At 37.0% G+C, this 12,959-nt stretch overlaps 1 protein-coding gene across 1 annotated transcript in view; it reads right to left on the bottom strand.

Moving 5' to 3' along the window:
* The window catches only part of nrn1la (neuritin 1-like a), a 27,414-nt gene extending 14,534 nt beyond the window's left edge, over positions 1 to 12,880 (bottom strand). The window contains exon 1 of the mRNA XM_057348190.1: positions 12,737 to 12,880. Within this exon, the coding sequence (XP_057204173.1) occupies positions 12,737 to 12,788 (52 nt within the window). The 5' untranslated portion in view covers positions 12,789 to 12,880. The remainder of the gene's footprint in view (positions 1 to 12,736) is intronic.
* Positions 12,881 to 12,959: the final 79 nt, after the last annotated feature.

Raw genomic sequence — 12,959 nt, 5'->3', positions numbered from 1 at the left:
CGTCTGTCTGTGTACGTACGTGTGTGTGTGTGTGTGTGTGTTGTGTGTGTGTACGTGCGCATCCGTGTGTGTGTGTGTGTCTCTATGTCTATGTGTGTTAGTACGTGTGCATATTGTGTGTGTGGAGTGTTTTGTATGTGGGTATGTCTGTCTTCTGTGTTTTCAACCTTTTCTTGTTTCTGCAGGTACAACTTTAATTATTTTGCTTATAGTCAATATGTCTCATGTACAGCTGCTTTGTAACAATGAAAATTGTAAAAGCGCTATATAAATAAAGTTGAGTAAAACATGCATCTAATTCATGAATGAAGACCTAAACGCCCCATAAAGACATCTCCACCCAACAAAGAATAACCGAATGGCTTGTTAACAGAAATCCCATATAAAGAGCACTGATGTACTTTCAAACAACTGACATAATATTTTACACTCATAATTAAATACTTTAAATTAAAAGGTATAGTATACCATCCAGTTATATATTGATTGCTATGCTTCATGTCTTATTTATTTCGAATTAAATGTTCCAATGTTGTGACTCATTTTGGAAATGTTTGGTTTGCTTCAAGGTCTACCATTCAGCCTTGCTTAACCCTTTAGAGCCTGAAGGGAAAATATGTTGTTTTCACACATTTTGTTCTTTTGACTGTCAAATTCTAACATAATGTCCTATCATCATGTGCAAGGTATCGTTTTTTTCGGAAAATAACGGTCTTTCAATAAAATGAGGGTTTTCACTATTACTGTATGTTGTGAGTTTGTAAATTGCGGAGCCCGTCTGGTCACCTGTCCGAGAAAAAATAACAAGACCCGCAAATCCGTGGCCACAGATTTGTAATTCGTTCCCTCAGTTTAAAAATCCGTACTCGCAGATTCTAAAACTGTTCCCACAGTTTACAAAACCGAGCTCTCGGATTAATAAACTGTACCCACGAGTTTCCAATCCGTGCTCTCGGTTTTTAAAACCGTCCCCTCAGTTTTTGAAATCTGTATCCACAAATTCATAATCTGTGCCCCCAGTTTTGCAAACTGTAGCCTACTCGCGAAATTGAAACCTCTGTCTGTCAACAGAACAAGCTCCTACAGGAACATTAACGAATATTGTATACTGTTTTATTTTAGATTATATTATAAATTGTTTTAATGTGTTTACTTTACACACGCGTACGTGGCACGGATAAAGCCGCGTTTCACTGGCATAAAGTTGCATTAAACGTTCGATATTCGTGAATTTAGGGGCCGTCTCTAAAGTTACATACACATTAAAATACCTTTTTCCAACTTCAAAAGCATTTAAAGGGAATGATTTATAGCCACAAAACTGAAGTAGTAAAATAGTAGTAAATAGAATTTAAATAGACAAAAATAAAAAAAACGTAAATACATTTTTGCTGATTTTTATTCAGACATTCTCAAAAAACTAAAGAACGAAAGAATCTAGCACTTCAGACATGAAGAATATACTGTAGTACATGCAAAAAGTCTTTTTAGTGTCACTCATGTACATAGTTTTCATTCAGGAGCCTTTTTTGACACCAGTTCTCCAGGCGTTTTTTTGCACTTTTCACTCCATTCACCAAATGAATGCATACAAACACACATGCATACACACAAATACACATGCTTCAACATATGACATTTCTCATGAGACAACATTTACTTACCCCTCCATGTCTGGATCGACACCCACAGCATATTCTGAAAGGGTCAGAAGAGTCTCGCACACCGTCAGTTTCATGATCAAAAAGTATCTCAATCACCTCTGATGCTGTATATTTCCCAGAGGTGGACGAAGTACACAACGTCCTTACTTGAGTGAAAGTACAGATACTACTGGTCAAATATTACTCCACTACAAGTAAAAGTTGTAAAGACAGATTCTTACTTGAGTAAAAGTACAGAAGTACGTGCTTTTAAAAGTACTCAAGTATTAAAAGTAAATTCCCTTTATGTCAGTTGTGCATTGTTTTATTGTCGTATACCTTATGCCTCTGAAGCACCCTACTGAATACACCGAGTAGCTCACAGTATCAGTTGTATTAAAGGAGTAGTTCACTTCAAAATTTGCCCCCATTGACTTTCCATAGTAGTTTTTATTCCTACTATAGAAAGTCAATGGGGGCAAATTTTGCAGTGAGCAACTCCTTTAAGAGCTTTATATGTTTAGCACATATACTGTATGCTTAGTTTAGATATAATCCTGTATGATCATTTAGCCTAATTATCCTCATTAGCCCCCTAGGCCTATATGTATTTATGAGCAGTGTTCTTTTATTTTGTATATTCCCTTTACCAGTTTTAGCAGCAATTTACCAGTAAGTAGTAAGGTTTTTGTAAATAGTTAAGTGTAGAAGCCATGTGTTTGTTGGATTTATTACCATTTGTAATGTATTACCATAATTTAACTACAAACATAAACTATAGCTAGTATAATGAAACTATGGTATTTTTAGTTGCTGTGGTTTTACTAAAGATTATTAATTGGAGTATGGTTCCTATATATAGAAAATGGTAAATTTGTGGATACTGTGGTTTAACTGCAAATACCATCCCTGCTGAAAAAAACAATGAATTTTTTAATTAGAATGAGATTTTTAAATTAAATTTCTCTTTGTAGTGTGTTTTGGGCTTTATTCCAATAGGATTTACCATCCCATCAATAGAATCCATCACATACAAATAGACAACAAGTATCCATAGTACAATTCCCATTATAACCATTAAATCCATTACATTTTATGTTGTATTTTGGGCAGGATTCTATTGTTTTATACAGATATACAGGAATACTTCAACTATAGTTACTTCAGTAAAAACATCATTCATTTTCCAAATCGCTTTAAATTATATAGCAGCAGATCAGAAGTTAACACGCACGCGTAGCTCAGGGTGTATGTGATGCTTATTTACCGTTTAGCCATTGTGTCGATCATTTTCATGACAATGTTTCTACGATCTTTGACTGATCGTAACCCACAGATGATTACACCACACTTTAACATTAGCCTTTTTCGTCTATTATTGTTCTATTTGCCTTTTTAGAGCGCTATCAACAGTGTAGCAGCGCCTACGTTCACATTAGTTTAGCGGGGAAGATCCTAGAGTTGCCAGATTTGCGTTAAAAAATCTGCCAAATGGCCATTCAAAGCTTGCCGGGAAACCGCGAGCTTGGAAAAGCTGAAATACTTGGCAACATTAAAAGGTCCTGGCAGATCGCAAGCCAGATAAATTGCGCACACAGGAAACCCCGCTGCATAGAAACCATTTTCTACTTTTGGACCTTTTTATAAAGGAGTAAAAAGTATGATATTTGTCTTTCAAATGCAGTGAAGTTAAAGTACAAGTACTCAGAAAAAAATAATACTCAAGTAAAGTACAGATACTCAAAAAGTGTACTTAAGTACAGTACTCAGGTAAATTTACTTCGTTACTGTCCACCACTGATATTTCCTCTTCGCCATGTTTCGTTTGCCTATTTTTATTTTACTTTACTTGCTCAAAGACTCTCTAATCTGTCGCACTCCGTCACTCCCTGTTCATATCTGCCCTCTACCGCTCTCCACGAAAACTGCAGCAAATGGCTAATGAAACGCAAGTGATTATCGTAATACATACATGTTCAAAAAGCTCAATTTGTCTACTTTTAAGAGCAATTCGAATTTTTTTGATAGCATAAATGGTTGAAGAGTTACGGTTAAATGAATACCGCTTGGTAAAATGCGTCAGCGATGACGGATCCGGCTTTAAAGGGTTAATTGTAGTGCTGTCAATCGATTAAAAAAATTAATCGGATTAATCACACATTTTCTGTGATTAATCACAATTAACCACACATAACAATAATATTTTAAAATATACTTTTACATTTAAATAATTTCACATTTAATCTTCAAATTGATGTAGAAACAACATATTTCTTTAACAGCGTCATTTTATGAATGAAAGAAAACATTTTGATATTAGTACTGTAACTGATGTCTCTATTAAATTGATTATTTTAACATTAATTATAGCCATTCAACAATATAATTGAGAGCTATCATGAAATATACAGAAATTGAAGGAAGTTCTCAAACACTTTACAGTCTTTAATGCTAAATTATAAATTAAATGCAGAAGAATTCTCATTAAAGCTACAAAATCACATTGATTTCTTCTTTTATTTTGTTCTTTGATTAACATTAGTGACAGGAGTCACAGCAGCACGTTTAAGAACGTGGCCCCTTTAAGAGCTGTCTCAGTACGTAGATCTGACCGTCACCGCACTCCCATTTTCACAACTCTTTGCATTCATTTAAGATTTTATTTTACACTTTGAAGTCTGTGCTTAAGAAAATGCTAGACAAAACGGGCTTCCTGACATAATCTTGTATGGTTTTATCCATTCAAGCACGAAAGAGAACTTAACACGGATGCGCTGTCTGACAGAGATTCAACGACGCAGCCTTCAGCCCATGACTGTTTACATCAGACTGGACCTCGCGTTGCGTTTTGCCGCGTCCCACAGTTTAGAAGCTGTCTATCTTCATTGAACGTGTCAAAGCAACTGTTTAAAATCGCGCTTAAGTGGTTTAAAAGCCTGTACACGAATAAGAGCGTGATTACATAATGTAACGCTAGACAAAAAATGTCAAAACAAACGGATGCTGCGTTAATTGCGTTAAATATTTTTCACGCGTTAATTTGAAAAAAATTAATCGCATGCGTTAACGCGTTAACGTTGACAGCCCTATTTGCTAAATCACTATTCAAAATTGTGTTTATAACAAACTTTAATTTCCCAACTTGCTTCTTTTTTTACTGAAGAATGTTTTGAAATCTCTATAGAGAAAATACACTTGGAATCAAAAAAGCCGAAATGTTACATGATGTGGTCGCATACTGTACCCTACATTCATAACATTGACCTAATAATGAATGTTTACATTTCAATACCATAAATGGTTTTGCCCTTTCTATGTACTTTGAATGTTAAAAAAAGAAAAGCTGAACTATAAAAAGAAAAGAAACCTTTATAAACAGTGAATTTCAAAATGAGTCTCATAAACAGGGTTTTTAATGTTTCTTCTGAATTAGGCAGCAAGGCTAAGTACCAAAAGCCCCATTCAGTCATAATATTTCAATGATATTTACCAGGAAGCAGCCTGGACACACGTTTTATTTTTCATTGAAATGTTGTTCTCAGAAATCGGCCACAATTGAAGCTCTTTCAGTGGCCACTTGGCACTGGCATATAATTTGAACAATGGCTGAAAAAGCAATTATGCTATCGAACAACGGTACAATATTTTTTTTGTAGTGGGCAGTGCAGGATGCTTTTAGGATGATCAAAGAAACGCTTTTTTGGGATGAGCAAAGAAAATGATGATAAACAATAAAAAAATGATATGCATGTCAGAGCACTCCGACACATTATACATCTGTGGCTCCGGCACCTGAGTTCGAATCCTGGCTCGTGGTCCTGTGCCAATCCCATACCCCTCACACCACCCCACTCTTTCCTGTCAAAAAAATCTGCACTGTCCTGTCAAATAAAGGCATGAAAGCCCAAAAATGTAACTTTAAAAAAAATTATAAGCAGGACCATTCGAACTGATGATCGATGTAAATGGCACAGCTACCAAAACTGCCAGAAACTGTCTGATGCTTTTCTTTGTAGTATTTGAGTGTGGTGTTTGTGACATAATATAAATATCGTCAAATCAAATTGTTTTATTAATAACTACATTAGCTTAAGTTTGTGGTAGCAACTGGTCTAATACAAAAATAATTCTTTATCATAGTAATAAGCCACGAGAAGCCATACATTACATTAATATACAGTTATTTACAACTGAATTAAAGACAAATCGAATTCTAATTAGACAATTCACTTAAAACTAAACTAAAAACGATATCTGAAATACAAAACTAAGACGGTAAACAAGTTTTGCAGCCCTTATGACTTGTGATGACACAAAAAGATTTGCCTTACATTGTACAGTATGTGCTGGGAGTAGATTCAGTCCAAGCAGTTTTGAAGGGTTCAGGCCTACAGTAGACAGAAGCATCTGGAAAAACAGCTTTACATTATTTACAATCAAAACTTAACAAGGGAATCCGCAGTGCAACACCATGAAAATTTCATAGCATGAAATTTAAAAGGTTACATTAAAAAAAACTAACAAGTGTGAGCAGGTCTACTGTGCATTCAATCAACATTTGTTACTTTTGTGGTCCTAAATGACCAGAGGGATTAAGTTGTCAAAGTCTACATAAAAGACACAAGGCAGAGCCACTAAAGTGCTGAAGTGCAACTGAAAGCAATCAAATGGAAATCAAAATGGGTCGAGGTTTAGGTGGTTAGCATCCATTTATCCACTACTTGTAGATGCTGTAACTACAGCTGTGGAAAAAAAATTAAGAGACCATTTCAAAGACTTATCAGTTTTCCCGAATTTACTATATAGGGTTGTGTTTAGATAAAATGATTATTTATTTTTATTTATTTACTGTGAACTACTATAACAAGATTCTCCCATATTTCAAAAATACAGGTCAAAATAACAGAAAAGATGCTCTGTTTTTTCAGACCTCAAATACTGCAAAGAAAACAAGTTTATATTCACTTTTAAGCAATACGGCAGTAATATTTGTACATTTATTTAGGAAAAATTATTTTATGTGATAAACTGGATTTTTATCACAGTTTTCATGTGTATTGTCATGCTGTCAGTCTTTCACATTGCTGTTGGATGACTGTCACTCCTGAGGTTTCATTTTGTTGAAATTCAACAGACACTGGGCTGGAATGGCCACAATACATCTAGAAATGCTGATTAAATTTACATTTACACATTTTGGCAGACACTTTTATCCAAAGCGACTTACATTGCATTTTACTATACATTTGTTACAATGTATGCGAAATCATTGGGATCGAACCCATGACCTTGGCGTTGCTAGCACCATGTTCTAACCACTGAGCTACAGGAAAGCTGAATGAAAACTTGGAATGGTCTCTTTGTTTTTTTCCGTGCCTGTATACACCATCATGGTCCAGCATGCACCAGCCAAGCAACTAGAAATAAAATGGGAATGCTCTAGTAAAGCTCTCAAACCTCCTTGGGTTTCACTTTCATCCGGAGCACCGCTAATGGGAAACACTCTGAAGCATTTCAGTCATCTCCTTTACATTAACATCTGTAAACATGACTGAAATGCTTTTCAAATTCAGAACAAAGCAAATTTGGGTACAGGATTTCTCAAAAGAGCTTCAACAGATGCTGACTTCCAAGAAGTAGATTTTGCTCTACAACAGTGATAGAACTGTACGGCTGAATATTCTGGCAATGAGCCTGTGTTGAACAAAAGCAGCAGTCTTCCAAATACGTGGCCGTGAGAACACAGAGCATAGCAGAGATGCAGGTTAAGACCACGTTGAAACCATTTTCCATCCGCCAAATAAATGAGCTTCCTGCTAAGATCAATAAAGGCTCCTCTCAGCCCCCTCTGATGGAGAGTAAATGCGAGATTCATTGCACTGGACACTAACACAGTGACCCAGTCCTGCTCTAATGAGTTTTTATCGACTCCAACATTGAAGTTCCCAGCTGTAACTTATCAGGGTTAGTGCATGCTTCCAGGCATAGAATTTGGACTACGGCCAATTGCAGCACTGCGATCTCAAAGTCTGCAACATCTCCTGTCTGTTTTGTAGTCTTTCCGTATGTTGATTAGTTGTATGGTGTTCCACTCACTTCAGACTGTTTTTCACGAAATGTCTGAAAGTACAGAAAAACGTCAACGCGTGTACCTGTCGCTGCGCAGGTGGTTCAAAAGGTTGTCCATTGAGGGAGCGGTCAGTCAAGTGTAATCAAACAAACCTGACAGCCACATCTATCTTTTCCTATGTCCCCCTCCACAAGACCAGTAAATAAGAAAAAACAAACCAGAGGACTGTTTTATATCCTTCATGCTTGATTATTCCATTACCCTCAATAAAAAATGACTTTATTTACCAGTTTCATTTTAAAGGCTTCTTTATTGTATAAAGTGCAGAGGATGTGATGATCAAATTTGGCACGTTTAGCTTTAGTGTGCCCTGAGGGACTCGATGAGTCTTTGATGCGCACAGATTCAACCCACAGCATTTTCCACCTGGGAAATAGACTGCAGTGACCTTGAATATCCAGTTAAAATCACCAATACTCTCCTCATACACTGCAGAATCTGTGTGCAATTCAGCTCGCTTTAATTACTCTGCAATTTGTGTCATTGTCTCTCTCTCTCTCACACACACACACACACACACACACACAAACTCAATCACGCACGCACGCACGCACGCACACACACACACACACACAGAGAGAGGCACACAAATGCTCACACCAGTGAATCACTCAGGATTCATTAGTGCTAGAGGACACAAGTTCCTGTAACTTCAATAGAAGTAAGTCACTTTTCTCATGAATATTCATTGTCAGTGTCAGAGAGGGGTGGAGAGTCGAGGGAATGTCACGCCTCAGCTGCAGGTTCATTTTAAAATGCTTATTTGGGAGCTAAAGCCATATATAGAGTCTATAATAAAAGACTAGAGAGTGGGACGACACTCATAATGTCAATTTATGTCCTAATAAAAATTTTATTCTCAAAGAAGTCACAAACAAAAATGCACCTTAGTGGAAGTGTATGCCCAATGTAAATGAACAATTCGGAAAATGCATAAGTAAACATGAACAGATTTGCAAGATGCTTGCATGATAAACTTGGCAGTAAACATTAGTGGCCTAGTTTTCATTGAGTTTCACTATCCTTACTGTGAAGTCACATCTACTCTTTTCAATGCGGCAAACCGTCTACAGAGCTCGCTTTAAATTTTCAAACCAAAGACGTCTGAATGTATAAGTGAGGCTGAGAGAGAAGAAAAGAGACAGAGATTCAGAGGGTTTCTGATTCTAAAAGCGAACAATTTAATATTCCATTTAAACTAAATCTAAAAGCTCAGTGTAAGGTTTGTACATATAAAGATAAATGAAAAAGGGCTTGTGATTTATATCAAACATAACGTATCAATATGACATTAAACAACGACTTGTTTGTTTTGTTATATACCCAATACATAATACATGAAGACAGTGGTTTTAACTGTATGAAGTATTTTATCGCTAAAAATATGATGCAACACAATACCAGCTAAAAGCAATTTGTCTGTCAACACTAGACATGCAACTCCTGCACAAGGCCACATTTTTACATTTAGTTTTTTTACCTTCTGACTTGGACTTGCTTTGCTTCTACAATGCACCAAAAAAGAGCATATCTGCCAATAACTGTATTATGCAGTAGTCTGACGTATTTTAACACACACTTTGAAAACAATATTGCTGTCATCCCGAAAAAAAACCATACACGTGTATCTAGTCATAAGTTTGAAGTTTTCACAGACCAGCTACTCATCAGTCTTCATACAGACCTGTGGCCTATCCCCACAACATATCTGATCGTCTGCCTTACTCCCTCTTTGTCTTCTGCAGCTGTCCTGTTAAACCTTAAGGGAATAATTTACCCACAAATGACATTTCTCTCATCATTTACTTACACTCATGTCATGCCAGGTGTATATGACTTTCTGTATCCAACAATAGACCTTAAGGTGGATGTGAACGGCACCCAAAACACAGATCACAAACAAGAACAGTCCAAGCAATACTTTATTAAAGAATAAAATATTAAAAGAAATAACTGAAACTCTAAGCTTCATGCAGGACATGACAGGTAATGCCAACAGGCAGAATGCGATTGCTGCCACTGATACAAGTTTCTGAAACAGACAGTATGACTACTGCACCTTGCTGTCTTAACAAAAACTGGCTATGCTTTATAGGTCCAGTGTATGAAATTTAGCGGCATCTGGCTGTGAGGTTGCGAATTGCAACCAACGGCTCACTCCACCGCTCACGCCTCCCTTTCGAAGCACTGCTGTTGCTGACACAGAACTTAGATGTTGTCACGTTTCAGTTCATTGCCCAAAGAGATAACATATTTACAAAATGCGCTCTGTAGAGCAGTTTGTCCGTTTAGGGCTACTTTAGAAAAAACATGGCGAATTCCATGCAAGAGGACCACGTTGTTTGTCGATAGAAATAGCTCATTCTAAGGTAATAAAAACATAAAGCTTTATTATGTAAGGTCTTTATACACCTCTGAAGACATAGTTATGCATGTTATATTGCATTTATGTCAATAGATCTTTCAAAAAATGACACATTGGACCTTTAAACCGACTAGAACTTTATAAATAAACTTTTAAACTTGGTGCTCTACTGAAACCAAAGAATTCACATTGACCCATGTGCCCTGCACCCCTGCTAGACTCTCAGTTTGTCAGTTTCCAAAAGCACAAAAAACTTGTCTCACTCGTATGGATCATGTTATCCACAACAGACCATTCAGGACTGTCTGCCAATAACTTCTCATATTCCCGTCATACTGATAATATGCATTCTGCATGCTTCTCTGGTATGAAACAGGATGTCGATCATTCTCCCCAAGAGCTGATGTGCACTCCTTTGGCTATAATATATCAATTTACATTTATTCCTGTGGCAGATGCTTTTATCCAAAACAACTTACAGTGCACTCAATGTATACATTTCACAGGAATCGAAGCCCTGACCTTGGCGGAGCGAACTCCTGAGAACATGTGAAAACATCTGACTCTCAGACAAACAGCCGCACTTAGACAAAGCCACAAGACACTCCTGTTCATGTATATATATAACCATTCCCATGCTTGCTCGCTGTCTCATCTTGTCTGTAGCAACAAAGGATGTCCGTGTACAGTAGCATTGTGACAGTAGAGAGTTAAAAATAGAAGTTCACTGTGTTTGCAATTTCTACTATAGTCTCTCTATTCCACTGTTTGTTTTTAGCTATATATTCTTGTAACTCCCAATAAACTATTCTTTTTTTTCATTGTCAATTATATGAAGAGTTTGGTTCCAAAATGAGATAACTCAGTTTTTAAAAAATGTAAAAATCATGTTTTTTATTATGTTATCATGTTTTTATTGTGTTGGTTAGCTGTATTTTTTTTAGTTATTATGGCTTAAATCAAAGCAAACCAACTGCAGTTTGATTGATATTAATTGGAATGCACAATAAAAAACGTGATTTCTGAAATCTCATTTTGGAACCAAACTCTTCATATTAACCTAAAATATAGTTATTACAAATTCATTTTGTTACAATGTGTCAATACACTGATTTTATCCAATGTCTATATTACATCGTTTTAAGAGGAATGATTGTTTTTCTCACTATAATAATCCCCACCCTCTGAATTGGCTCTATCTCTCTCTCCTTTACACCTATATCTGGTGCGTGTTGAGCGCACTGTGGCTGCCGTCGCATCATCCAGGTGTATGCTGCACACTGGTGGTGGTTGAGGAGAGACCCCCTCATATGATTTTAAACTGCTTTGGGTGTACAGCAATACACATAGTGCTATATACTGTAAATGCCTCATTCAATCATTCACTAGGACAGTCTGCAATATTGAACTTCTTACATAAATTTGTGGAGATATGTTATGTGTGTTATATGTGGTGAGTTGGCTCATATTTGTTGTCATTTCAAATGAATGACAAATGGGGTGTCTAGCAGTGGTGCAGTGCGTACAAGCTTGGACTGTATGCGAGTTGTACGCACCTGTGGTCTGATCTGTTGTGACAGACATACATTATCTTAAGATTTCTTCTGATGCTTTTCTGACAACCAGAATAAGAAAAGCCCGCCAGTCACTCACTCTCTCTCTACTGCACAGTACTGTTTAATAAAGGCACTCTTTGTGCATATCCTTGTGTCACTATGAACAAATGCCAAGTGATATTGAGATCCCTAATGCTTACTGATGTTAATATACAGTATATGGATATTATACATAACTAACAAATAAAATAAAAACATACTAGGCTATATAGCTACTTGTTACCCACGCCTCAACAATGTGCGCATGCGCAGAAGTAATTTGCTTCATAGAAAATGCTCATCGGCTTTAGAATGAGTAAAAGAAATACTTACACAATATTTCAGTTTTGTTCAAAGTTTAAAGAACAAATGGCAGTAATAATTCATAATTAATAAGTCTTGTGCATATCTGTCATCATTTGTTACGTAAACTAGAGTAAAACGGGTTATTCTCAAGAGAGAAAATGTGCGAGAAACAGATGCTTTTGTTCATCACTTGCTCGCTCGCTCTCTCTCTCTATCGTTATGTTTGTTGTTGTTTTTTTCGCACAGAGACTAAATCCTCAGGAGAAATAAAGTCACATCCATATTTGCATCGACTCCAGAGACGGAGAAACGTCAGCGGTGCCCCGGCAACATCCAGAACTCCTCGAACCCTGAACTCTGCAGCACTTCGGTCACCTCCACACTCACATACGCACAACCGTATCGATTAGTAAGCCAGCAGGTTTAGTTATCCTTCTCGAAACGAGAAAGCAACCACGCACATTCCACGTGAATAAGCATAATCCGATAAACCAGACTCCGGTCTTTAATATCGCTTATCTGATTCATCGCAGTTTTAATAAAACAGAACAGCGATTTAACTCAGGTGTGCGTGTGTGTGTGTGTGAGAGAGAGAGAAACAGCGCAACCGCTTCATTGTAGGTCTACATCCTGCCCTCGACAAAGAACGAAAGAAAATCTATTGAAACAATTTAGTAAATGTATTGCATCAACTTACGCAGATGTAAAGCAACAGGCAAGATGAGGCAGGCGTTGAGGAGATGTGTCATCCTGAACCGATCCAGACGAAGAGAAACTGAAGATAGTACAGATGTGTGTGTGTGTGTGTACAGTTAATAGAAAGTCAGTGCATCAGCTCGCATTGCGCTGGAGAGATGAATGATTCACTAGCGCTCGTATCTTGTAGTAAAGGGGGAGGAGGCTGCAGGACGTGTGATGCT

Source organism: Triplophysa rosa, linkage group LG12, assembly GCF_024868665.1.
Source record: "Triplophysa rosa linkage group LG12, Trosa_1v2, whole genome shotgun sequence".
Lineage (NCBI taxonomy): Eukaryota > Metazoa > Chordata > Actinopteri > Cypriniformes > Nemacheilidae > Triplophysa > Triplophysa rosa.
Note: the sequence above shows the minus strand (reverse complement) of the source record. Positions and strands in the feature narration are given on the sequence as shown.